At 46.4% G+C, this 26,062-nt stretch overlaps 2 protein-coding genes across 4 annotated transcripts in view; one reads left to right on the top strand and one right to left on the bottom strand.

Annotated features, from left to right (window-relative positions):
• Positions 1-1,090: 1,090 nt before the first annotated feature.
• On the bottom strand, positions 1,091-17,828 carry CRAT (carnitine O-acetyltransferase). 2 transcript variants are annotated; one of them, XM_027869421.1, is made up of 15 exons: positions 17,577-17,828; positions 12,828-13,003; positions 11,797-12,060; positions 10,112-10,230; positions 8,700-8,753; positions 7,792-7,957; positions 6,845-7,019; positions 5,917-6,095; positions 4,809-4,909; positions 4,242-4,361; positions 3,881-4,003; positions 3,568-3,703; positions 3,296-3,358; positions 2,614-2,751; positions 1,091-2,441 (listed from the first exon to the last, which is right to left on the bottom strand). In XM_027869421.1, exons 2-15 carry the CDS (start codon positions 12,855-12,857, stop codon positions 2,226-2,228), a joined length of 1,884 nt encoding a protein of 627 aa, XP_027725222.1. In that variant the 5' UTR covers positions 12,858-13,003; positions 17,577-17,828; the 3' UTR covers positions 1,091-2,225. The 2 variants fall into 2 exon arrangements, with proteins under 2 accessions (XP_027725222.1, XP_027725223.1); XM_027869422.1 differs by lacking the exon at positions 12,828-13,003.
• Positions 17,829-18,271: 443 nt separating this feature from the next.
• Positions 18,272-26,062, top strand: part of PTPA (protein phosphatase 2 phosphatase activator) — a 31,443-nt gene continuing 23,652 nt past the window's right edge. For both annotated transcript variants that reach the window (XM_027869313.1, XM_027869312.1), the window contains exons 1-3: positions 18,272-18,516; positions 22,284-22,381; positions 24,664-24,750. In XM_027869313.1, the coding sequence (XP_027725114.1) occupies positions 18,486-18,516; positions 22,284-22,381; positions 24,664-24,750 (216 nt within the window). In that variant the 5' untranslated portion in view covers positions 18,272-18,485. The remainder of the gene's footprint in view (positions 18,517-22,283; positions 22,382-24,663; positions 24,751-26,062) is intronic.

Genomic DNA, 26,062 nt, shown 5'->3' with positions numbered 1-26,062 from the left:
GGTTATTTGTGCTCAAGAAATGGTAGACATTGAGGACATTAAAAGCCCCAAGGAAAAGATACCCCCCTTCCCCCATCAGTAGATCCTCCACGGATGATTTGTACAAGGATTTGGGCAAGAACCACACAGGATGACAAGAATAATATATGGATTGCAATCTGCACTGGTAAAAAGGGAGTGCCTATGTCAAAATTATGGATTCATTGACATAAATCGATTTCCTTAAGGGCAGAGATAATTTTTTCTGCCTCTTTTCCCACAGTGCCAAGCAAAGGGTTCGGTACACAGTAGGTGCTCATTAATATTCAATGAATGAGTCCCAGAGGTTGGCCCAAAGGAGAGATATGTACCCAGTATATATATATATATATATATATTTTTTTTTTTTTTTGGTGAAGCAATTGGGGTTAAGTGACTTGCCCAGAGTCACACAGCTAGTGAGTGTCATGTGTCTGAGGCCGGATTTGAACTCAGGTCCTCTGGATTCCAGGGCTGGTGTTCTATCCCCTTCGCCACTTAGCTGCCCCAAACCCAGTGTATTCTTTGGAGTAAGGCTAAAATAATACCTAGGCATGGAGTAGAGTTTGTCATGAGCTCAGAGGCTTCTTAGTGCTTTATTAAATAGGGTTGACACTGTCCCGCCCCTCAGAAGATGATTTGGAGAAAATATTGACCACCTCAATTTTTTCCCAGTAGAAGATGCTTATGCTTGTGTTTGGAAAGAATATGAGGCTGGGATCTAGGGAATCTGGGTCCTCATTGAAGCCTCATTGTGACTTTTTGAGGTACTTTACTTCTCTTGAAAGACAGTTTGCCCTTCTGAGTGGCCTTACTCTTAAGCTTTGTTGAACTGATGCCTGCCCACTGCTTCCATGGCAGATGGCATTGTTGGAGAATTGGATGAAGTGGAAGTACTTGGTTCCACGTTCCCTTCAACCAGATCAGGCTTCTTGGAGGAAGGTTATATAACTGAGGTGGAATCTTCCTCTTTCCCCTTGGCTTCTTTATGGCCTACCTTATGAAGATGATGCTGGACCATGGATGCGGATGGGGTGGGGGCCATTCCTATAGCTGGTCTTTGTACTCCATGTGGTTTTCCAACAGATTTCCCCTTTATTAATTTCCATGTTATTATTATACAATCATTCACAATGGTTCAGGAATCATAATGACAGAGTCAAGGGGCCCAGAGCATTAGCAACATCATCAAAGATAGTATCTGAGGCATAACATGAACAATCAAATTCATGCAAACCTGGGGTAGAGTGAGGAAGGTTTGCTGACCCCTCCCCTCTCCTCCATCCTCCTTCCACTGGGGTTCCAAATAGGCTCATATCTAGCTAGTTCTCCAAGACAAAGTCTATCATCCCCTGACTACCCTCCATAAATCAGGGATTAGGGTGAAGGCCCAAGCTCAAGAATAAATAGACTATTTCCTTCCTTCCACCACGGGGGCAGGGGCATTCCTTGTAAACAGTGCAGATAAACTAGGCTGCAGGAGTATTATCCTTCACAGATGTCCTTGGCTCGTTCTTCCCCAAGACAGAGGATTTGGAGTTGAAGCTCATAGCCACTGTCAGATGCAGCCCAGACCTGGCCTAATAGCTCAAGAATTCCTATTATAGGTGGCATCAAGGGCTTCTCCCACCATGGGCTAGGGACCAGGGAGAATGGGGAACTCCTATGATGGGAACAACAGGGCAAATAATATTATTGAAGGCACTTAATTTTTTATATCCAAACCTAGCCCTGGTTCCAGTTTACAGGGAGAGTGGGGTGGCTGAGATACCTCACACCTCTTCCTCCACAACCACAGCATCTAAGGAAGCTGGATAGTGAAGGTCAGACTATATTTGGTGCTGGCCCTGAGTTGGGGCTGTGGGGAGAGGGATCCCTCTTGTGCTGGGCCCACATGGAACTGTATCAAGAAGGGAGGAAGAGTTGGGTGTGGTGGGAAGTAAGCCTGTATCCCAGGAGGGTAATGGAAATGAGGTTTCAGGAGGAGTCCAAAGGTAGAAGAGATTAAGTCCAAAGTCCTGGGCAGTGGTAGAATCGGCTGGTGAAGATGGCATATGCAACGCCAGGCTGGGGACCTGGATTTGCGCTGCCGGGAGCAGAGTCTGTTTACTCCTGTGGCCCCAGCAGTTCAGAGACCTATGGCAAGACAGACCCTGCCCATCTTCTCCTGTCTTTCCCCCAATGTCTTCTCTTGAGCTGGAGGTGGCTCACAGCTTGGCTCGTGGGTGTTCCTGCAGTAGGGTACGCAAGTCCAACAGGGCCTTCTCTAGGTAGTGAGCGAGACGGGCAGCGTTGGTCTCAGCACAACTGTTGTAGGCAGAGACCACAAAATTGATGTGCTCAGCCATGGGGTTGTAGCAGACACCATAACCATCAGGGACCACCGGTCCAAAGCACATGACGCAGTCAGTCTTGGCAGGGACCTGGAGAGAAAGACACAGAGCCCTAGTCTAGAGAGGGAGCAGGCCAAGTGGGAATTGCCAGCCATTATCTTTCATTACTGATCCAGTTCTTTCCCCAAGTGCCCCTGGGCTGGGGCTTACAGCTAAGGGTGGCAGGAGTGGGGTTTGGGGGAAAAGTGTTCAGTAGCCTCACCTGGCTGGTAGAAAGGTTAAAGTGCATTGCAATGGCATAAGATGTGTCCATGAAGATCTCAGGGATGCTCACTAGATCCTCGATGGCCTGAAGCTTTAGGCCTAATAGGTGGCGGTCAATAGCTTCCCCTCGGATAGCCTGGGAGAGACAAGGGACAAGGGAAGAGAGACACAGGTAGTTGGGGGGGGAAATGACTCGATGATTTCTTGTGGGATATAGGGTTGGCCTTGTTTAGTTCTGGAAGAGGGTTGTGATATAGGAGGTAGGAAAGAGCCTGGGGAGAGGTTGATTACCTATAGTAACCCAAGGTCATGGAAACACAAACAGAGGAAGAAGCCTTAGAGATCATATAATCCAACTTTCTTGTTTTACGGATAAGGAAACTGAGGTTCAGCAATGACTTGTCCAAGGTCTCCTGACTCCCAATCTGGGCTTGTCTCTTAGTTTTCTAGATCTGCTGTCCTCAGATCACAGTACAAAGCTTTGGGCATAGCAGACACCCTCCAAATGTCCACGGAATTAATGCATGAGCCAATGGAAGGTTAGCAACAAGGGCAGAGAATGTCCAAGGACTTGAGAGGGAGACAAGCTCTGGCCCAATCTGCATTTTCTAACTGAAACCCTTCCTTTCCCCCATGCACCAGCCTTAGAGGAGAGAGGTACCCCCCCAAAGCCCACTCACCTTGTCAGTGTATGATCTGTGTGACATCACTGCTTTCCTCAGCAGCTCGACCTTCACTTGCTCCTGCAGGAAGCAGTGGGTCAGAGAGGGCTGGTGGCTCTGGGACAGAACCCTGGCTCTATTCTCTGGACCCAGGGGATTCCAAGTGGGCACAGAGGAGCTCAGCAAACTCTCTGGATTATATGAGGTTCCAGGATGGAGATTCTGAACTAGGAGTTGCTAGATTTTAGGGGTAAACCACCTCCTCCTACCCCAATCTGGCCCAGACTTACCGTTATGTTAGTGTCATCCATGGCTTTGACAAAGTTGAAGGAATCAACAGAGTTGGAACGGATGGTGTCAGTGCGGCCCAAGTGGAACATTCGGAGTGAGGCACTCTCATAGGTGGAGCAGGTGTGGCCATAGATTCTGATGGGGAGGGTGGAGGGAAAGACTAGTCATGTGCTCCCCAATCTAAGCAGCACTTTGGGGTCTCTCCTCAGAGACCTCAGAGGTACTCAATCCCCACAGAACCTCAGCATAGTGCTGTAGTCCTCTTCCATCTCCTTGGGCCATATTCCTTCCCTTGGTGGGGATGGGTCTAACCTGTAATAGGCCAGCTGTAGAGCCATCTGGATGAAACCATCTGGGCTCATCTTCTCTGCCTTGGGGAAACTCTTCCCAAAGTGATGGAACACTAGCACTGTAAGGTCCAGGTCCTGTACCATGCTGGAGAAAGAGAGCAGGAAGAGCAGGGTGAAGGGGATCTGGGGGAGGGAAGGACAGGCTGGGATCCTAGTAAGGGAGAAGGACTAGAGCCTGGAAAGAGAGGTGGGAGAGGTATTTCTCTCCATGGGATAAGAAGACCTCTAGGGTAGGGGTGGGAGGGATCCTAAGTGATGCCTGCCCCTTCAGGGCTTCCCAGAGCTGAGAGGTGGGAGAGGGGTCACTTCTTTCAGGAACTCACATGTTGAGGTTTTGCTTGGCCTTCTCAATGTCACTCTTAATCTCAGGGGTGATGTTGAAGCGCAGCTTCTTGGGCATGGGTAGGGGAATCATAGGTGACCTCACAAGCTCTGGTTTCTTCCTGTATAGGAGAATGGGACCTCAGTCTCCAACCTAAGTCCCAGAGGCAGGGAGAGAATGTGAATATGGGGAAGGGCCCTACCCCAAAGCTGAAAACACTGGCATATAGGCTGAATCACTTTCACTTTATGGGGGGAGGGGAAAGGGAAAGGGATCTAGGGGTCTAGAAAGTCATCTAGAGGTCAACAAGGGCAGCCTCCTTCAGCTGAAAACTGAATGACTTTAATGTTCATGAGGTAGACGGGGCAAAATTTTTCTTAGAGAAAAATGTTCTTCCCCCTTCTTAGATCAAACCCCACAAAACACAGCCAGTGATCTTGAAAATGTGTGCCACTGGTCACAAGGGAAGTTGGTCGAATAGAACTGCTATGACTCAGCATCAGCCAGCACCACTTTGGGAAGGAAGGCTGTTCTATTTCTTAAGTTAACGAAAGGAAGGGCTCCTCACGAGAACTCCACGATGTGGTCCAGCAGCGCCACGATGGGGGGCCCCTCTGCAGCAGCATGTTCATACACAAGGCCACAGGAGCCATCTTCTGCCACTATGAACTGGAGCACAATGGGGGTGCTGGTTAGCTCAGGGGCCCCCAGAGTGCCTGCCTTCTCCACCTCTCAGGAATCATGTGGTTCCAAGTCTATCTTTCCATCCCTCTATTTCTCTCTATCCTCTCCTGGTCTTGACTAGAGGCAGGGGGCCTGGGTCCAAATCCAGGCTCCAGAACTTGCTAATGAGCTCTGGGACCCTGGGAAAATCGCTTAACTTTCTAAAGAACCTCAGTTCCCTTCCCTCAAAATAAGGCTAACAGTATATTAACTATTAAATTAAATTATTAAATTAAAAATTAAATATATTAAATAACAGTGTTTTGAGAAAAGTGCTTTATAAACCTCACTAGTCATGTGAGAAAGGGCCTGGCTAAGCTGCCATGGTGGTGGGGGGGGAGTTTCAAGGAGGTTGGCTAAGGAGAGGAAGATGAGGAGCCTTCAATGTACTGTATTGCTGGGAGAGTCTTTACTCCAGCTCCCTGAAACCCTTGTACCCCTTAATGACAGGTCGATTGGTCAACAATAATTACAGCAGCAATGCCTGCATCCCTGGAGCTCAAAGTACTTTAAGAGCTGTCAGGTCTGGAGAGAAAACAGTGAGCTAACATTGCCTCAGGCTGGGGCTGGGCACGAGAGGAGAAACCTATCAGAGACATCAGAGACAAGGATCTACCATAATAGGAGCATCTGCATGGGTAGCACAGGCCAGGAGCACCTAGCTTAGTGTAAATAACACTAGAATGGGAGTAAAAAGATCTAGGCTCTACTCTCAGGTATGCCATGAGATCTCTCTGTGACTGGACAAATCCCTTCTCTCTGGGGGTCAGTTCTTTGTCTGGGGACATAAACAAGTCCTTTGAAAACAAAAGTTTGCTGAACTGAATTGTTCTAAGTCCTCTTTCTGAAGCTAGGATTCCGAGATCTGAGGTTGAACTGAGTCTTCCTCTTCTTTCCTGAGGACAGCGGGGGTTTTGCTGGACTGGTCAGTGACTGAGCCCCGGGGCCTCTACCTGCAGAGTTTTATCAAACCAGCGGTTTCCACTGTTTTGCTTGCTGCCTCCACCATGCAGCATCTGGCCAGCCACCCGGCTCTTGTAGATGTCCTCAGAGACCCGTGGCATGGGTGCATCCAGGCACACGGTGAAGATGCTCTTCTGTATCGAACGTACTGAAGCCTTGTTTGTTTTGTCTGCATTGGGGATGGAGGGGCAGGGGAGTAGAGAGAGGGAGAGAGAATGGGGAAGAGAGAATGAATCAATCAGTAAGACTTTACTAAGTACCTATTTGCCCAGGCCTATGCCAGGTTCTGTCAGAGAAAGAGGTATAAAACATAATCCCTGCCTTCAAGAAACTTTTAAGTCTAGTTGGGAAGACAGTGTACATGAAACCACAAGGCTGAAATGTGATAGAGTCTAGATAGGAGGTCAGAGTAGGTCACTGTGGATGGGGATGGTTGAGTTAGGACTTAAGATAGCCAGATTTGGACAGACAGAAGAAGGCAGGGCAATATTAGCAAAGGCCCAGAGTTGGAAGGGATGTTAGAACCCCCAGCTTTACAGATGAGGAAACTGAAGCTCAGAAAGATTAAGTAGATTGCACAAGGTATCATAAGCAACACTGGCAAAACTGGGATTCGAACCCAGGTCTTCAGTGCTCTTTCCATTGTACCAAACTATGGCAACAGGGAACTATTGTAGGTTCTTGAAGAAGTGACTGGACTGTCCTGTTCTTTGGGAGGGATGCCTGTATCTCCTGTGGGCCAAGACTAGGGGCACCTTCCTACTTTACCTAGCCCTGCTACTTTTCTGCACATTAGTGAGCCAAGGTTATAGCTCTGGTCAGGTCCCCTCTCCCTCCCTTGCTCCTAGCCAACCTGATTCCTGGCCTTCTCTGGGGACTCAGGAAAATGAGGAATGAGAGAAGCTCCTTTGCCCGAACCTTTGATGAGGTTACTGTAAGCCTTGGCCCAGGTGTTTCGGTGATTGGTGGTGAGAATGCCAATGGGCTCCTTGTTGGTCTGCAGGGACGAGTTCCAGATCTTCTCCAGTTGTGTGAAGATCTGGTCTGCGGTGAAGGGTGTCCCATCACTGTGGTACACGTCCAACTCAAAAAACTGAAAGGAAGAGAAATGTGAAGGATGATACAATGAATGAGAGGAAGGGGAGGTTGCACTAAAAAGGCCTTTTAAGACTTCCAGCAGAGGACAACCTCCTGAGGGCAGGTAGAGATGGCCTCTTCTGAAAAAGCGTTCCAACCATCAGAAGCAAAGCCACTCCTGAAGGGGGTCAGACAGAGAAAAAGGACGGATTCCCTGCATGTTGTTCTAGGGACTAGACAGCTACAGTTGACTCAGAGGGAGAAGAGAACCAGGTAGCATGGCTGAGGGTCTAAGAGTGGCCACCAGGGCCTTCTTTCTCTCACTTTTCCACACTCACCTCCCTCAAGCTGTGGGTTGTACCTCTGTGCCAATTTTTACCCTTGACATTAATTTTCAATCAAATTTTCCTCACATGATGCTTTTGGGGGCCTAGTTTGCTATACACTCTAGGGATCCACTTATACCTGGATGACCTTGGTCACAGCCAGTTTTGCTCCTAGGCTAGGCTCCTTCTCTAAGGAGCAGGAGCAGTCCCAGAGTCAAGGGGCAGGGGAAGGTTGTACCCCTCTCCCTGACTGGTGGTGGCTATTTGAGAGAAAAGAATGGGACAGCTTTCTCAAGTAGGATGGGAGAATCCTTCATGATTCTAGGCCCTGAAGTAGCTTTTGAGGGCTGGGGATATAAGGGGGGTTCAGGTTCTTCATGAATTGGGAAAGAGTAACAAGCAGGCACTAATGATTTCCCTCCCTTCCTCCCAGATAACCCCATCCAATGCCCTAGCTCAAACCTGGAAATTGTGCACAACGGTGATATGTATAGGGGGCTTAGCTGTCTTGCTGTGGTTAATGACCGAGTCCTGCTTGGGGCCTGGGATTCGGCAGGAAGAGAGGATCTGGTAGTACTGGTTCATACACAATGGCTTTCCTCCAAGATATTCCACTGGCAGAGTCTCACTGGAAAGGGGAAGGTAGGAATGGAGAGGAGTCCAGGGGATGGGTTTCTGGGGACACTAGGGAGACAGTGCTCATGCTGACGCATCCTCCTCAATGGTTCCCTCATCTGAGGACCCAGATGGGTTCCTGCCATTCTTCCCTGTGCCCCTCACATTTCCTTTCATTGCTGAGTCCCAGGACCCTCTTATTGGGTGCTCAGTGTGACAAGAAGGAACCCTTGGTGGGGAGTTTATATAATGATGCTCTAAGCTTTAATGTTTTAGAAATCTATTAAATCATTTCACCCTTCCCAGGAAAACCCAGAGTAGGAGACAATGCAGCTTACTCCAGATGGCAACCCCAGGTGTCCTAATTCCCATTAACTAGATCCCACTCCTTCCAACCCAGGGAGGGGCCAGGAAACAGGAAGTGAAATTGACCAAGGCTGAGAGAACTCAACCACCTCCAGCCCAGTGTGGGGGTAGGAGAGTGCTTGGTGGCAGAGGGATGAAGCAGAGGGTGGCTTTAACAACAGTCTGAACTGTAATTAGGTTGGGCATCCCAGGCTTGGGGAAGGAGGCACAGTTCTGGGTTCCTGAATTTGCAGAAGACAATGACTATGATTGTGAATGACCTTTGCCTACCCCCTAACTTACTAGCAAATTGGTGGGAGGGCAAAAGGAAGTGCCTATGGGGTTAAGGACTTCAGGATGGGAAGAAGACAGAGAGATCAAAGGGCAGAGACGGCAAAATGCATGCTCACTTGTCAATCATCGCCTTGAAATCCAAAACTCCTTCTACGAGTTTGGCTGCAAACCTGCAGGGGCCAATTAGAGATAAAATTAAAAATAAAATTCATACAACTAATAATAAAAATAATGGATCAGAGGAGAGGATTTCAGTCTTGGCCCCGTGCCTTACCACAATCTGGCTAAGGAAGAAGATATGTGCCTGGTGGGTGGGAAAACTTTTGGCAGGTAAGAAGATGGTTTGGCACAGAGGGAAGAACCCCATACTAGCAAGGATTTTGGTCTCAGTTCTGCTGCAAATCAAGTGCATAATTGAAGACAAGTCATTACCCCTTCTCTGGGCCTCAGTTTTCCCATCTGTCAGATGAGGGGACTGGATTAGATGATTTCTAGGGACTCTTCTAGCTCTGACTTTCTATGATGCCATGAGTCTCAGCTACTGGGGAGAGGAAAAAATCCCTTTGCTCCACTTGTACCAGAGCCCTTTTCACCTTCAATAGATACAAGGAGTTTCAGTTATCCCTGGCCAATGGTGCTGGGCAGGAGAGGAGTGTCTTAGAATCTCTCCTGGCATATTAGAGCCTTAAGAACCAGGTGCAAGAACTTAGGTCTCTAAACTGCAGCCATGGGCAATCCCTTTTCCTCAAATGGGAAAATGAAAGGAAGTTGTTAAATTCAGTAACAATGACACATCCAGTTCTAAAGGGCCAATCCAGGAGAGTAGGAGGTGTCTCTTCCCCCAAAGTCTCAGGGATGGGATCAGTTAGTGGTTTAATGTGATCTGTCTTCTTCCTTCACTCTGCCCCTATTTATTAAGAATCTATGACTGCAGCCCCCCTTGACCTACTGTCCTACTGCATTCACACAGAACCCACTGTGAGGGGATGAGGGCGAATTCTAAATTGGACACCTAGGACTTTAAGGGCAAAGAGGAGTGGGGCTTGAGTTGGGCTAGGCAGGGGATCCCTACTGAGTGGTATTTTTATCTAGAACCAGACTAGAGTTGAGGGATGGAGGAGGAGACAAGGGCTAAGTATGGAAAAAGTAACCCTGTACAAAGGTCATCTGAGAGGCAAGAAACATGGGAGTTGGGTTTCAAAGCAGGGGGAGGAGGGGGCAGGCAGTGACATGATAGGAGGGACAGAACAGACCTTGCCTAAAGTAAAGGAAGCCAAAGTCAAGTCCAGAAGAATGCCTCTAAGCCTAATGGGAGAGGGTGTGTGTGTGTGTGTGTGTGTGTGTGTGTGTGTGTGTGTGTATGTGTGTGTGTGTGGATATACTTGAGTAGCTGGCTGCAATGGGAAGGGACTTCCCATGAAGGTGGCTGTAGATCTAGGTAGGTGCTAACCTCACTCTTGTCTGCCCTAGAATGCTCTCATAGTCCTTCCTTCCTTCTGTCCCTCCCCTGAAATACCCTTGCACTCACCGAAGCTGACCCTGGGAATCCACAAAGTCTTGTTTGGGTAGCACCAAGCCTGGGCTTGAGTGGATCACCACAGGTTGTCGGTACTGGAGGTAGGCAGTCTTTAGCCACCATTCAGATAGCTGTAGAAGGTAGCAGAAAGGTGGAGACCTGTCACAGACCAGCTGGCTAGAACCTGGAGCCTCTCACAGGAAGCAGTGGAGGTTGAACTTTTTGTCACTCAGTCTGGAGACATGCCACCCAAATCCCTGTCTCAGTTTAGTAAATTCTACATTATCCACAAGTGGGTTATCTAATTTGGTGCTGGCACATGTTAATCCCAGAATGGTTCCCCTCATTTATACAGGCTTCCCCCCTCACCTCAACCAATCACTATCATTTTGCATCTCTTGCGCCAACATTAGAAAAGTAAACACAAATGTATTTCTCTTACCTCATTCATCAAATCACAGAGTCTTTGAACTGGAAGAGACCCCAGAGATGAACTGGTCCAGCCCCTTAATTTAATTTTTTTTCCCTTAATTTCATAGATAGAGAAACTGAGGTCCAGAGAGGGGAAGTGGCTTTTAACTTCACACAGCTGTCTGATGGCCAAGCAGGGCTAGAACACACGTTTCCAGATCACTACTGTGGCCTTCATTCTACTACACTCATGGGACTTAGTCCAGGGCTCTGCCCATAATGGGCCATTGATAAATACGGTCTGATTGGCAGATCTCTTGGGCAATGGGCACTCTAGGGGAGATTGTCTTGCCGGAACCAGCCACTAGAGTAGGAATAGCATAAGGCCCATCTGAATCCCAGATAAAGTCTCTTCCTGACTCTGTGCCTTAGTTTCCTCTCATAATTTCTTCATCTGCAGAAATGAAGCGGTTGGATTAGATAAGGTCTCTCTATCTGTCTGTCTGTCTGTCTGTCTGTCTTTACCTCTCTTGGAGGCAACTGAGATTAAGTGACTTGCCCAGGATCACATAGCTAGTAAGTGTCTGAGGCCACATTTGAACACAGGTCCTCCTGACTCCAGGGCTGGTGCTCTATCCACTTCACAAACTAGCTGTGTCTCTTTCAGTTTTAAAATCTATGACACTATGAGCTCACCATCACCTGCTTCATGGGGTCCTCATGGTATAAAGACCATTTGGGGACACTCAACTAATATGAATTAGCTAGAGCTAGGGGAAGGTGCAAAACACATCGAATCTCAACGCTTTGCTCATAAAAGTGACGAGACAGTGAACAGAATATGAGAGAGGGAATCAGGAGACCTGAATTCTAGCCCCGACTCTTCACTAACCCACTGTGTGACATTGGGCAAGTTTACTCCCCTCTCCAGGCCTTAGCCTCCTCATCTGTACAACGAGGGGCAGGACGAGATGGTCTTTTGAGTCTCTCCCAGCTCAAGAAGTTCATGGGAGCCGCCACATCCATCAGAGGTGCAGCCTGGACTCAGGAGCTCTGGCTAGAAGCAGAGAGTCTCCCTGACTTTCTTGTGGAAGTCTCCCAACCCACTCCCTGGTACCTACGGGGTTGTGCAGGCTACGGCTTCTCCCAGAGCTTGGGAAAGTCAAGGTTAAGTGGCAGGACCAAAAAGACAGAATGGTGGGGAGGTTCCTAGTGGGGTGGATGGCTGGGATGAAAGGCCTGAGGCTATCCGGACAGGAATTCCTACACTAGAAAAGAGGACATACCCAGTTGTCTGTCTTCCTGGCTCTGCGCTCCAGGCTCTTCTGCAGTCGCTCCCCCACACCTCCTGGGCTCCGGAACTCATCCACCAGCTGCTTGGTATTACTCCATTCCTCCTCGCTCACAATGGGCTGCAGGATCTGGAGGTAGTGATCCAGGGTCTGCTGCAGGGGGGGCACTGGCAGTCGAGGCAGGGAGTTCTGGTGTGCCTGAACCCTGCCTGGCATCTTCCTCAAGGAGACTGGCTTAAGGAAGCCCGAGGGCTTGATCTGTAGGCAACAAAACATTCTTGTAGGTGCCAGAGCCTTGAATGACACCTTTGCCACACAACTGGAGCCACACTAGGCAAGAATACCCTAACTATCCAAAGGTGCTGGACAGGGACCATCCAGTATATTTATGTCCTCATCCAGAGGATACAAGGGGAAGTACTTGAACTGCCCCACCCCTTTCCCCAGGCCAAATAGATGTTTCCACCTGTGAGGGGATTGAAGGATAGCTGAGGATAGGATGGGGTGGGGTAAAGGCTGGCCCCATGTGTAGGAGTTGGGCTGAGCTAGTGCCATTGATCTTGGCACAGAGATGGAATCTGGGACTGTCCACCTGTGTACCTTCTTACCCCTAGAATAGGAGAGTTGAGATGACTCCTTTTCCTCCCCACCCCTATTCCACCCAACCCTTAGGTTGAAAAATGTGACAGGAAGGCATCAGAAATCAGAGAAAGCCCAAGGGTGAGGGCTACCTATAGAATTAGGGACATTAGACCCTTTCCCAGAATGCTTTTTTTTTTGTCTTCCTCAAAGGCTGGAACCTTTGTTGGGGGGTGGGGAAGAGTGAGAAAGAGGAAATGGGATATTGCAAGTGAACATCTCTTGTGCTTTGAGACAAGGAAAGGGAAATCCAGCAGGAGATGAAGATCAAAGAAGTAAAAAAGTGAATAAGGCCAGAGAGGTTTCAGAGGCAGAGAGAGAGAGAGAGAGAGAGAGAGAGAGATGGGGAATAAAAGAATGTCACTGATGATAGCCTTATGGCATACCTTCTCTCCCTGCTGCTGCCTCTCAACCATGGCCGGAGTGAGGCTCTGAGCTCAACCTGTTTGTCTGCCTCAGGTTCAGGCTCTGAGCCTAACCTGTGCTAGCATGCCAACGGACGGACGGATGGACTGGACGGACAGGTGGGACCTAGTGAGTGAGAAGCCACCAGCCTCCTGGGCTGGAAAGAGAAGGCAAGAGCCAAGTTTAGGAGGGGCAGAAGGTTAAACTGGCTAGTTTTCTGGATGCTGTTCTACCTTTCTTGGCAGTCAGGAGCTCTGGAGGAACCTGAAACAAGTGTTGGGGTGTAATGCGCTTGTGGAGAGAGGGTTGAGGGGAGTTCAGGGATGGGTAGGAGTGAAATCTGCCTGGAAAAATGCCTTGTTTCCTTCTTGGGCTGGCTCTGCACTTGCAGGTTGCCTGAGGCACCTGAAAAGCAAGTAAAACTCATTTGTTTGATTTTATCTGGGCCTGCTGGAAGAGGGAAATTGCCATTTGGGTAGAAATCACTTAGCGCTGAGGGAATGTCCACTGCTCAGTCATGCCAGGATTCCAAGGGACATGGATACCTGGGATGGTCCATCATCTCCAGAATGGTTAAGGGAAGGATCCTGGCGGCCAGAGATCCTGGCTAAACTTCCTTTCACTGGAGCCAAGCTAACCCCTGGCTTCCTCCTACCCTCTGAGAGAGCTGGACTTTTCCACGAGGCTTCTCCATAGTAAATACGGTATGTGCGTGTGTGTGAGGTCACTGATCCCCACTTTTGAACTCCAGTCTTTAAAAACCCAGGTAGGTGGAGGTGAGACAAAACTTATTACAGAAAAAATGGGGCACATTTGCCATGAAATTTTGCTTGATTCAAGAAACTTTCTGGGTAACCTTGAGTAAGAGTCTTTACCTCTCAGCTGGACTCTTCACTTTACTCCTTTGTAAATCATTTAACCATGTAGAGCAGATTAAATAATCTCTAAGTTCTCTTCCAGCTAGGACAGCCGATGACTCAAAGTCACAGCTGCTGAGGTGTTATGGGAGTGCTGCTTCAAGGTAGGGAGGGACAAGGGAGTAAAAGAGGAGGATTTCATTCAATTTGATACCACAAACACTCATCAGGGGTTTACTACATGCAAGGCACAGCTTAATTGCTGAAAATTCAAAGATGAAATAAAACACAGTACTTACCCTAAAGTGCTTACAATAAGACATGAACACAAATAACCATGAGCCAAGAGAGAATGTGGTAGAGAGAGGCCTAAAATGCTATGAAAAATTTGAGGAGAAATATTAGTTTTGGAGGTGAGATAGGATCATATAAGATGAGTTTAATGGAGGGGGTATCCCTTGAATTTAGCTTTAAAGGAAGAAAGACATTTCAACAGGTAGAGATGGGAACATGGAAGGAACCCATTCCAGTCCTGAGGGACAGCAAAGAAGTATGGAGACCTGCAAGGGCAGGTAAGCAGTTTGATTGAACATAATATAAATGGCAATAAAATGAGATAAGACTGAAAAGGAAGATTGGAGTCAGATTGGGAAGGGTCTTGAATGCCAGGATAAAGAGTTTACACTTCATCTGTTAGGAAACATGGAATTACTCAAGATGGTTTTGAGTAGACCATATGACATGATCAAAGCAGTGCTTAAGGAGAATTACTGGTCAGTGGTATAAAAGGAGACTGGAGGCAGGGTGACTAAGTAAGAGGCTTTTACAATTGTTCATTTGATAAGGGCCCAGCACTAGGGAGATAACAGAGAGAATGGAAACACAGAAGTAGGAGTTCTTTGTCCAGAGGCAGTAACTGAACCTGTGGGAGGGAACCTGATTGTCAAAGGAGAAAGTATAGGAAGATTTAGAAGAGGAGCAAGGAGAGGGCCTTGGGGTAACCCACATTTAAAGGTGGGATGAAGATGGAGGAGTCAGGAGACAGGGAAGTGGTCAAAGTGGGAGGAGAGCCAGCAGGGTGATGGTCATGGGAACCAAAGTGGGAAAGAATCTCGAGGAGCAACAGTGTGAAATACCACAGAGGATGAAGACAGAAATAAGATCACTGAATTTGGCAATTAGGAGGCAATTGACATTTGACTTTTGAAATAGCCATTTCTGTGGAATAGCAGGATGGCAGCTAGATTGCAAGATGTTGAGGAGTAAAGAAAGTGGAGGCTTTACCTGGCTCAGAGAGTCTTTGAGGAGCCAACAGGTACCTGAGTTTGGTCCTCAGGACTCAGCCATCCTGCTGAGAAGTCAGGAGGATTTCCTGCTCTCTGGGGAAAGAGGCTGGGCACTCCTATTTTGGCTACTTTAATAGTCTCCTAATTGAGCCTCCAGCCTCTCCCTCTTCAGTACGCCCTTCAGAGTTGATAATCTTCCTTACGGACAGTCTCTCTCCTGCTCAAAATCCTTCTGTGGTTCCCTATTGCCTCTAGGATAAAATATGAACTCTGTTTGGAAGGCATATAAAGTACTGTCAGAAGATAGGCTGTCTTTATTTGCCTTCCCATCCTTATTTAGAATTATTCCTTTTCATCTACACTGTCAGCTGAACTGGACTACTACTTCTTTTCTAATCTTGCCTTTTACTCTTTCCTCTCTGTGCATTTGCCATGCTTAGAACTCTATCCCTCTCTATCACCACTTACTGAAATCTTTTCCTTCCTAGGTCCAGCTCAGGTGCCATATCCTTCATGAAGTCTTCCCTATGCCTCCAGCTCAAAGTATTTCTTCCTTTTCAAATTTCCCTCAGATCCATTTGTTTGGGTCCATCCTTTACTCTTATATTCTATTTTGTATACAAGTTATAATACTCCACTGGATTGTAAATAAAAGATAAGGGACTGTGCCTTTTCATATTTGTTTTCTCTGGCCTAGCATAGGGTGGGTGTTTAATTAAATTAAATTATAGAGGGGTGTCCATAAAGCATTGCATCATTTCATTTCGGTATGGCTGTCACTGACACTCCCAGGCATCTCCAATCCCTCCAGGCCGGATAGCATTGTTTAACCAACTTTCTCAGAAGGAAGCAGAAGGAGATACAAATATAAATAATCTAAGAAATTTCAAAGGAGTTACACAGGAAAAACATTTTTCCAGAAATATCTGAGACAGGGTGACCATTCCCCAGGGACAATGGAGCAGAGCCTGGTGACCTGGCATGATTAGAGGGTGGGTGTGGGAGTGAGATGAGGGAGCAGCATCTTCAATCTCTTGGTGATCTGGCACAATGCTCAGCTCTCTTTCTTCTGAATTAATTGCAAAAGGACAGCTCTGGGTAGGTGGTGGAATTAAGGTGAGTGGGTAAGAATATTCCCTCATTTAATTTACAAGTTTTGGGGTCTTTCAGGGGTTAACTTTACCTGGAGAGGCAAACACTTTGGGAGATTATCAGAAAAATCAAAGTGGGCTATGCTAAGAGCATGGAATTGCTTTTACTGAATCATAAGGTATTAGAGCTGGAAGGGACTTCAATTCAATAAACATGTATTAAGTGCCTACCATGTACCAAATACTGTGCTAAGTGCTGGGGACACAAAAAGAGGAAAAATACAAGGCCTTACCCTCAAGGAGCTTACACTCTAATGGAGGAGACAACATACAAACAATTATATACAAAGTAAGTTATATACGGGATAAATAGGAAATAATTAAAAGAGGGAAAGCACTGGAATTAAGAAGGGGCAAAGGTGGAAGGTTAAGATTTTAGTTGGGACTTAAAGAAAGCCAGGGAGGTCAGTAGTAAGAGTGGAGAAGGGAGAGTGTTCCAGGCATGGGAAACAGCCAAAGAAAATGTCCAGAGCTGAGAGATGGAGTGTCTTGTTGACCAAACAACCAGAGTGTCTCTGGATGGAAAGTCACTCACTAGTGAGTAAGACGTAAAAAGACTAGAAAAGTAGAAGGCAAGATAGCGTTAGAGCTAGAAGAAACTGTGGAGACTAGGTTGTGCTTCCTCATTTTAAGCTAAGACACGGGGCAGAATCACAAGTTTCAGCCCTGGACAGAGGGCAAGAGAAGTTTTCTATGGACACAGACCTTAGGTGTGGTTCTCCCAAACTCCCAGACTGGCACTACTACCTTGTGTATGTTTATTCATATATGTACATGTTGTTTCTAAAAGCTGGGATGTAAGCTCCTTGAGGACAAGGCTTGTTTTATTTTGTCCTTGTAGTTCCCCCCCCCCCCCCCCCCCCCCCCCCCGGCCTAGCACATAGTAAGCATTTCATAAAAGGTTTGAGTGACTGATTTGCCATCCTTCTCTGCCATCTGGGCTTCAGTTTCCCCGGATGTAAAATAAGGAGTTGAGCTAGATGGTCTCAAAGGTCCTTTCTGGTGTGGAGGAAAGGGTCATCGTTGACGAAGCTGGCTTGTATAATCTTCTGGGACAGCCCGGTTGAATCATTCCCCTGGGGGCCTCCGCATCAGCTCCAATTTCACCAGCTACGTCGCGGCCAGACGGGTCATCCAGACCGTAACCTTTACGCCCCAAAAGCCTCTGGCCACGCTCAAGACGTGGGGGTCAGGGTCAGAGTCAGGGTTAGTGCCAGCCTCCCAAGTCTTTCCCCAGGCCCTCCCAGCGCAGACGCGAACTGCGCGCCGCTTGTGGGGTACAGCCCCCCCGAGACATCGCGGCTGGAGCTTTCCACGGTGCCATCTCCCTGCACCGGGTCTACTCCTCCCTCGGTTGTTCCCTCCCTGGGGCTTTCCCGGCTCTGGTCCTCCCTTCCTCCAGCCCTCTCCCCGGGCCCACGAAGGCACGCACTCACCAAGGTTCTCGCCGCGAAGGCCAGCATCTTGGTGACCCGCGGACTGTCCGCTCCGCCCACCTCGATCCGAGCAAAGTAAGCGAGCCTCCAGTAGATTTCGCTGCTGCTTTTCCCCTCTGTACGCACTCCTAGCTTCGGCCAAAGGGGCCAAGGGCAGACGACTGCAGGTCGCAGAGTCACTCCCGCGGGTGCCTCCGCCACCCTGCCAGCCCAGGCAGGGGAGGCGTCCCTGTCTCCCTCCACCCCGCCTCGCGCCAGCAGCCCGGGTTGGAAAGGGGGGGGCGGGGCGCTGGGTCAGTGGTGGAAAGGGCAGCTGGAGTAACCAGGCCCAAGGGCCGGGCCAGCGTTCAGGGGGTGGGGCAGAGCCAATGAGGGGCGGGGCCAAAGGTACTGAGAAGAGTCGGGAGCTCAGACAGCAGACAGCGGTGCTCTCCAGACCTCCTTTCCTACCTGTGTTCTTCTGTCATTCTGTTTTTATCTCTACAGGTTTGCCCCTGAACGTAGGTAGAAAGTATTAGTCATTTTTTCGTGGGGATGATTTCCTTGATACATGACCGGAGGAAAAAAAAAAAAAACAAAAAACTCTCTACTGCCCCGCAGAAAGATGGCAGTGCAGGGCCTCGGGGAAATGTGAATGCCCCGCACCAACATGGCTACCGCCCTTAATAAATATGGCCTCCGCGAGCCCTCCCATTGGTAGATACACTTCCCAGGCGCCCCGCATCAACATGGCGGGCGTCTCTGGCCGGGTGACGCTCGGTCGCGGTTTTCGGTTATAGCGGGCGGCTGCCGGTTCCTTTTCAGTAAATTCTTCCCTCTCAGTCCAGGGTGGAGCCAGCAGGGGAGGCAAAGGGGAAAGGTGAGAGGTGACAGCGGCGGGCGAGTGGACAGACCAGCTCGGGAAAGAAGATGGCTGAGAGCGGTCGGCAGCCTCCTTCAGGTAGGGCCTGGGCCTGGCCAAGGCTGTCGGGGCAATGAGGGGCGCTGGGAGGAGGCTGCCAGGACGTACTAGCCATCCGTTGATGCCATTAGGGGATGGGGGGCAGGAGGAGGCCCCCAGGGGCAGGAGGCCCGAGTGACTGAAGGAATGGGGCAGAAAGAGGCCTGACTGATGGGATAGGGGAAGAGGAGGCCCAGGGTCTGAGGGGATGGGGGCAGGAGGAGGCCCAAGTGACTGAGCAGATGGGGGGCAGGAAAAAGCCCAGGGTCTGAGGGGGTGGGAGGGTAGGAGGGAGGCCCTGGAACTGAAGGGATGGGGGACAGGAAGAGGCCCAGGACCTGAGGGGTATGGAGGTGGGGGAAGAAGAAGGCTAGGTTAGGACTGAATTTGGAGTCAGAGGATCTGGGTTCCAATCCTGATGCTACTGGCTACTACTTATGTGACTGGGCAAATTGCTTAGCTTCTTTGAACCTCAGTTTCCTTATTTGTAAAATGGAATTGGACCATCTCTTTAAGGTTTCCTGCTTGAAATCCTATGACTTTGAGAGATGAGGGGAGGATTTGTTAACTTGGAAGGCAAAATAGAAGAGTTTGATGATTTAGAGGAGAGAGTCATGAGGGATGGAAGGCAGTCTGAGGAGGTGAAAGGGGAGAGTTTGGTGACTTTGAAGAAGAGGGATAGGGTGCTAAAGGGGGAAGAGTGTGAATGATAAGGAGAAGATGATGGAGGGCATTTTAGAGTGGTCGGGGATTGATAGTTTGGTGACCTACAGGAAAAAGGCTGGGCGGAAAGGAGGAAATATGAATCTTGTTCAGAGACTTGACTGGAGGAAACAGTAATTATTAATGATGAGATGTTATGAGGGGAGAAGAATTATAGAATTTTAAAGCTTGAAGAAATTTTAGAGTATCTTCTAAGTCCTATCCCTTACTTCTTAACAGAAAACTAAAGTCCTGACATATGAAGTGATTTCCCAAGTCCAAAGCTAGTTTGGTGATGTAGTCTGGACTTCCTAGGACCCAAGTCCTTTCTTTCCCTTACATGCTGTGGAAAACCCTCCTGAAGTCAGTTAAACTGAGATCTTAATGGGCAGGGTCCTCACCCAGAAAGGGAAGCTTTTGCAAGAATGAGCATTGTGGGGGCAGAGGAAGCAATATATAGGTTTAAAGTGGGGCAGTCACCTGGAATGGAATTTGAATAGAGGCGTGAAAGGAGGTACCTGAAGTTTGTTGGGCATATAAATGTGAGAGATGATAACTATGACATTTGTAAAGGCTACTATACTTTTTTTACTGTAATTCAACTTGTCCTGCCCTGACCAGTTGGGCGTTTTCCATGGCATGACACACTCTTGTAGTTTTAGAGAATTTGAGAGAAGCTTCCCATGATATTAAAACAACCAGTTTCAGATGGCTGATTGTGCTCTAAGATTATATGAAAAATCTCCCTAGCCTTTTCTTCTGCAGTTACTATTTGAGGCAGCTAGCTGATATAATGGATAGTATCCTTTACTGGGAGTCAAGAAGACCTGATTTCAAATTCTGCCCAAGACACCTAGCTGTGTGACACTGGACAATTCACTTAACTTCTTTATGCTTCAGCTTCTTTATTTGTAAAATGGGGATAATAGCATTCACCTTAGAGAGTTATGAATATCAAATGAGATGATATATATAAAACACTTAGAAAGCCTTAAAGTATTGTATAAATGTTAGCTGCTGCTGCTATTAACTACTGCTATTATTACATCCTTGACTTTTTTTTTTTACTTACCTTTTCCTCTCCCCCCCTCCCATCCAGTTGCCAAATGTTGACTATTCTACCTCTTCAACGTCTATCACACCCTTTTTCTGTTTCCTCTTACCACAACCACCCTAATCTAGGCCCTTTTCCCTTCTTGCCTACATTAAGTTTGCAATAATTCCTAGTTACTTTCCCTGTATTGTCTTTTTCTTCTCTAATTCTTCTTCCACATAACTGCCAAAATGATATTCTTAAAATGAAAATCTGACCATGTCACTTCCCTGCTGGGGAAGTTTCAGTGGTTCCCTATTGTCTTTAGGATAGCATATAAACTTCTCTATTTGGTCTTTAAAGCCCTTCCCAATCTGGATCCAGCCTGTCTTTCTATGATGATTATATATTACTCCCCATTAAGTGTTCAGTGCTGTAGTTAAATTGGCATGCTTGCTGTTCAATGTAACAGATGTATTATCTCTTGCCTTTATGTCTTTGCACAGGCTAACTCCCATGCCTGAAATTGTTTTCCTCACCTCACATCTTGCAAACACTAGTTCCCTTCAGGACTCAGCTCAAGTGCCACCCCCTTGTTCTTGTTTTTCACAGTTAGTGCAGCCTTCCCAGCGGTTTGTATTTCCTTTGTACGTAGTTTGTAGTTACTCATTTGTGAGCATTCTAGTAGAATATAAGCTTCTTGAAGGTAGGGACTAGTTTACTTTTGTATTGGTATCTCCAGTGTCTGTCTCAAAGTAGATACCTAATAAATGCTTGTTGATTGATTGGCATTCCTGGACTAGGTATGCTGAACTGGACTCAGTATGACATTTTTCATGGTATTGCATGTTCAGGTGTTACGTCTGTGTGTGTTATGCCTGCTTCAGGGCTACTCAAGAATGATAAACCTGGATTGTTTCAGGAATTTCTCTAAATTGAGGGATGACGTTGATCAGTGTCCCATTAAGTACTGGTAGTCCCCAACCTAGTAATGAGTTTTATTTTGGAACTCAGCTAGCACTTTACCATAGAAATGATGTTGTAAATGTTGATAGGTTCCTAGACTAATAGATATTAACTTCTTTATCCTATAGTGTAGTTGAAATTAAAAATTCATTGCTAAAAGTACTCTTTGTTTAAATTGTAGATCCCTGGGAGCAGGGGTCCATACTTCAGACAGCAGGGCCCATTCTAGACAAAAAATTATAGATCAAGTGTGGCATCTTCTCACTTGCCATTCTTAGGCCTTCAGCTAATCAGTGCCCTCATACTGTCCTGAAGGCCTCCTCTCCCCAGCTTTGCCACCCTACTAGGCTTTGTCCTGTCATCTTGAATGTTCCAGAATTACCAAATTGCTTACCCTTCAATCAGAACTCCCTTTTCTTCAGTGTAATAGATCTCAGTTTATGTATTAGGAAGAAACTAATAAATACCAATATGATTCTTTGCTTTTTTTTCCCCAGTGATAATTCCATTTTTCAAGAGGAAGCTTATTAATTCAAAGGATTCTTTTAAATGATAAAATTTCAGGAAGTAAAACAAAATTGAAAGGAATGTCAAATGTGGGAGAAGGTATTTTTTGGCAAAGGATCACTAACGTAGGCATACCAATTCTTCCTTGGACTATGTCCCAAGCTGTTTCTCAAGCTATTTCTCTCAACCTATTTCTGTTTTTCATAGCTTCTTCCCATCCTTGACTTTTGAGTCCATAGATTTTTTAGAAACCCTTTTGTTTCCCATAGTGGTTTGTTTGAGATGGTTGACTGGGAGAAAGGGAGGAACTAAAAGCAAGAGATCATCTGTTGTGTGTGTTAGTCATAAATCAAACAATCTGTATTTTATATTTTTTTTTTGTGAAGAGATACGAAGGAAAGACATCATTGGTTTAATTTTGACAAGATTTTTTGCTTTGGTTTGAGAATGGATGTTCAGGTTCATGTTTAGGGAGTTAAGATCAGGTGGTATCAGGGCTAGAGAAAGAATTTTACCTCTTGATTCAGAAGCTATTTGCTTTTTCTTTTTCTTCATTCAGACTCTTTGGAAGAGACCCCTCCTACTACTCATAACTTCATGATTCCAAAGAAGGAGATAAATACAGTTCCTGACATGGGCAAGTGGAAACGGTCTCAGGTACAAGTGGGCAGGGTTGGTGGGGGAAGTACTTCATATTTCAGAAGCTATGCTATAGGATCAGAACTGAAATGGAGCTATCATTCTGTTCTGAGAAATCATTCTTCTTTGTGCTCAAAGTCTTGTATGTAGGTAGGATTGGGGCAATCAGGTCCCAGCCCTACTTGCCTATAGAGTCTGGACCATCTAAACGTTAGTTTGTTGTTGTTTAGTTATGTCCGACTCTTCATGAACCCATTGGGGTTTTCTTGGGAGTGGTTTGCTATTTCCTTCTCCAGCTCATTTTAAAAATGAGGAACTGAGGCAAACAGGGTGAAACAGGGCAAACACAGCTAGAAAGTGTCTGGAGCCAGATCTGAACTCACGGAGTCTTCTTGACTCCAGGCCTGGTGTTCTATCCATTTTGTCACGTAGCTGCCCTAAACATTAGGAGAGAAACTATTGTTTTATCTTCTACAGGAAAAGTACTCAGTAACATAAGCTTTTGTAGAAGGTCTTTTGGGATTGGGACCAGGAAATCTGCCCTGGTTCTCATGAGCCATTAATATACTTGTATTTTGTTTAATTTGCTAAACTGGTGTATGAGAAGCTAAATGATGGAGGACTGGGCACTCAAAAACATAATTTTAGTCCTTTGCTTTCTTTTTGGAGTTTTGAAAAGTAGGAGGCTTAGCTTCTCTTGGCCTGAACATAGGCCTGAAATTAAAATCTTGGTTAAGCCATGTGGTAGACCTCTTCAACACCTAAATTGGTTTCCCCATATGTTAAGTAGCTGAATTGCCTCATTTTCTAGGGCAGGGTGAGCCTTCTTCAACTGTCAAGTCTCTGGAGATTTTAGCTGATAAGCAAATTGTGTTATGTTTTTGTGGATTGGAAGAGAAGGAAAACAATTATTTTTACTAGTGTTGATTGTCAGTACCAGTTCTTTGTGGAGATATTGTAATAGTTATCTATATTCTTATAATTGTATTTTATCCAGTAAAGCTATATATGAATGAAGCTTAGAATTCATTTTTTGGGGGGCCCCAGAAGTAAGCTGTTTGGCTGTGTCACAGCCTGACTCTTATTCTCTTCCTAGGTTACATTAACTGGATTTGGACTAGGGTGTTAGGGACTTGAATCAACTTCAAGATTATTTCTTTGAGTGTAGATCAAGACTAATGGAAGGGCCCCACAGGCATAGTATTCACAAACATTTGCCCTCATTTTCTGCTATAGAAATTCCAGAGATGTGTGGGGTCAAAGAAAGTCTACCAGTGATGCATGCACCTTCTTTTTTTTTTTTTTTGGTTTCACTTATTTCCCACTGTGTTTTTTTAGACTTTAATTCTTATTACATCAGCTGGAGGTAAATTCTGACTTAGAAGGAGATTCCCTGGGTACAGTCTAGTATGACAGTTTTTTTTTTTTTTACATTTAGTCTTTGCCTTAGCACTTGCTTATTAGTTGGATGTATACTCAGACAACTGGATCCATGGTGTTTCTTGAGGAAGGAAGTCTTTAGGGAGAGTTTTTATAGAAATCTACCTGATTCTGACTTGTAGATTCTGTACCAGGTTGTTCTTTTATCATTGGCCAAAGAGGATCTCGATACAGGAACACCACCTTCGTAGATGATGATTATTTGACAGCTCAAAGTGCTAGAGAAGTAACTCAGTGTCTGGGGGATGAGAAAGGAAAGTGAGAGAAAAAGGGGTACCAAAGGGGCAGGTAGTAGGTAGATTATCTTTAGTAATTTTTCAGGAACTTTTTAGTATTAGGCATGTCATAATTTGCTTATCCTTGTGGTAGCTTTAACCTTTAGATTTTGGGTAATATGAGGAACATAGATGGAAACCCGTGATATGTGTGCAGAGGAGCCTGGTACTTATTGGTTTGATTAAAATAGGAGACTGCTTCTCTACCCTTTGTGAGAAGTGGCCTCTGCCTCATTCAATCTCTGTGGGATGGGCTAAAGTGAAGGTCAAAAACAAATGTATAGTTGTTGGAGGGCCTGGGTTGGGGGAAGGGGCTGTGTGGTTTGTGTATGTCTGAATGATTCATGGTTTGCCAGTGTCCACTGAAGAAATCTGTGTTTTGCAGAGAACCTAGAGTTGAAAGTTTGGCAGGTGAGGGTAGATGGGAAAGAATTTAGATGCTGTGTTATTCTCTGTAACCAGGGCTTAAGAGCCTTGGAGCATCTTGGTGTGATGTATGCTGAATAGTTAGAGCTGAGAAATAATCTTCAGACCCTTCATGTTAGGTTCAAGGTGATAGGGCTGATTCTCTCTCTTTTTCTGCAGGCATATGCAGATTACATTGGTTTCATCCTCACCTTAAATGAAGGCGTTAAGGGGAAGAAGTTAACCTGTGAATACAAAGTCTCTGAGGTAGGAGAAAGCAACTTCTATGCCATTTTGAGGGTAGTTTTGTTTGGGGGGGGGGAAGGGGGAAGTTGGAGTGGGAAAGTGCTGTCTATTTATTTATGATACAGGGTTTCTATGATGCTTTAATCCTAAAGGTTGTTTTGCCCCAGGGATTTTTAATTAATTTCCATTGGTTGGGTCCTGGGCCTTCCACAGCCTCTCTGGTACCTTTACCCTAAATTTCCCCAGGACATCTTTCATCACGTCCTACGACATTAAGGCCAAAGCTGAGTTCCAATTGCTCAGCACCACCAGTTTTGCATCTACAGCCTTAGTCTGTGTTGGGTAATAATAATTCCTGCTTATGCTCCAGTTTCACCACCTATTCTGCAAATTAAACAAATTTACCATTACTGGGAAAGGAATAGGTAGCCTGATTATGCTACAAAATGCCCTTGATTCCTGTATATTGAATGGCTTTCTGATTTGTATAGGTCCCCTGACTTAGCCTGAGAAGAGTGTCCAGGTGCCTGGACAGTGAGCCAGTTGGATTAGTACTGAATTGCTTTGTTTCCATCTCCTATCAGTATCCCTTTCAATCTAGGAGTTGTGGCTTCATGACAAGTTAACATCTTTTGACATAACTGTTACCTTGGGGGAAGTGGTGTAGTGAGATAGACTTGAAGTCAGGAAACCCAAGTTTGATTCCACACTTTCCCACTTAATTGCCATGTGACCTTGAGTAAGTTGCTTTTCTGAACTTTGACTTCCTCATTTGTAAAAGCTGAATAATAATATTTGTGTCAACTTTCTATCACCATAGCTATGAGGAACATGTTTTATAAATCTTAAAGTGAAAGGTGGAGCCAAGATGGTGAAATAAAGGCAGACACTTGCCTGAGCTCTCCCAAATTCTCCTCCAAGCAACTTTAAAATATTGCCTCAAAACCAATTCTAGAGCAGCAGAACCAACAAAAAGGGTGAAATAATTTTCTAGCCCAAGACAAGTTAGGAGGTCAGTAAGAAAGGTCTGTCTCACTGGGATGAGAGTGGAACTCTGGCAAATCAGTAGTAATCCTTGAGGCAACTGAAGTGGCTGAGATGAAAGCTTCTGGAGCTCTCAGCCCATGGATAGTAAGGGAGGGGGCGGTTTGACTACTGGTCAGAAGGAGATTACAGGGGACCCTTTGCTGGCACCTAGTGCAAGACTCTGTTACATTGCCCATATGCAGTTCTGGGTCTCAGTCCTAAGGCGAGGAAGAGCACTAGCAGGAGCAGAGACCCTGGTCACAGTTCCAGGGTGGACTCACGGACCAGAGCATAGGCCAGAAGAACA

Source organism: Vombatus ursinus, unplaced genomic scaffold, assembly GCF_900497805.2.
Source record: "Vombatus ursinus unplaced genomic scaffold, bare-nosed wombat genome assembly UNPS02014793.1, whole genome shotgun sequence".
NCBI lineage: Eukaryota > Metazoa > Chordata > Mammalia > Diprotodontia > Vombatidae > Vombatus > Vombatus ursinus.
The sequence above is the reverse complement of the archived record's forward strand: the minus strand, read 5'-3'. Positions and strand labels throughout refer to the sequence as shown.

Bases quoted from the DNA above. Each gene is read 5' to 3' on its own strand.
- CRAT (XM_027869421.1), bottom strand. From the start codon at position 12,857: ATGGTTGAGAGGCAGCAGCAGGGAGAGAAG. The intron at 7,020-7,791 runs GTTTGAGCTAGG...TCTTCCTTTCAG, and splicing joins CCGTTGTGCACAATTTCCAG to TTTTTTGAGTTGGACGTGTA. The intron at 4,362-4,808 runs GTGAGGAGCCCT...TCTCCTATACAG, and splicing joins GACCACATCGTGGAGTTCTC to GAAGAAACCAGAGCTTGTGA.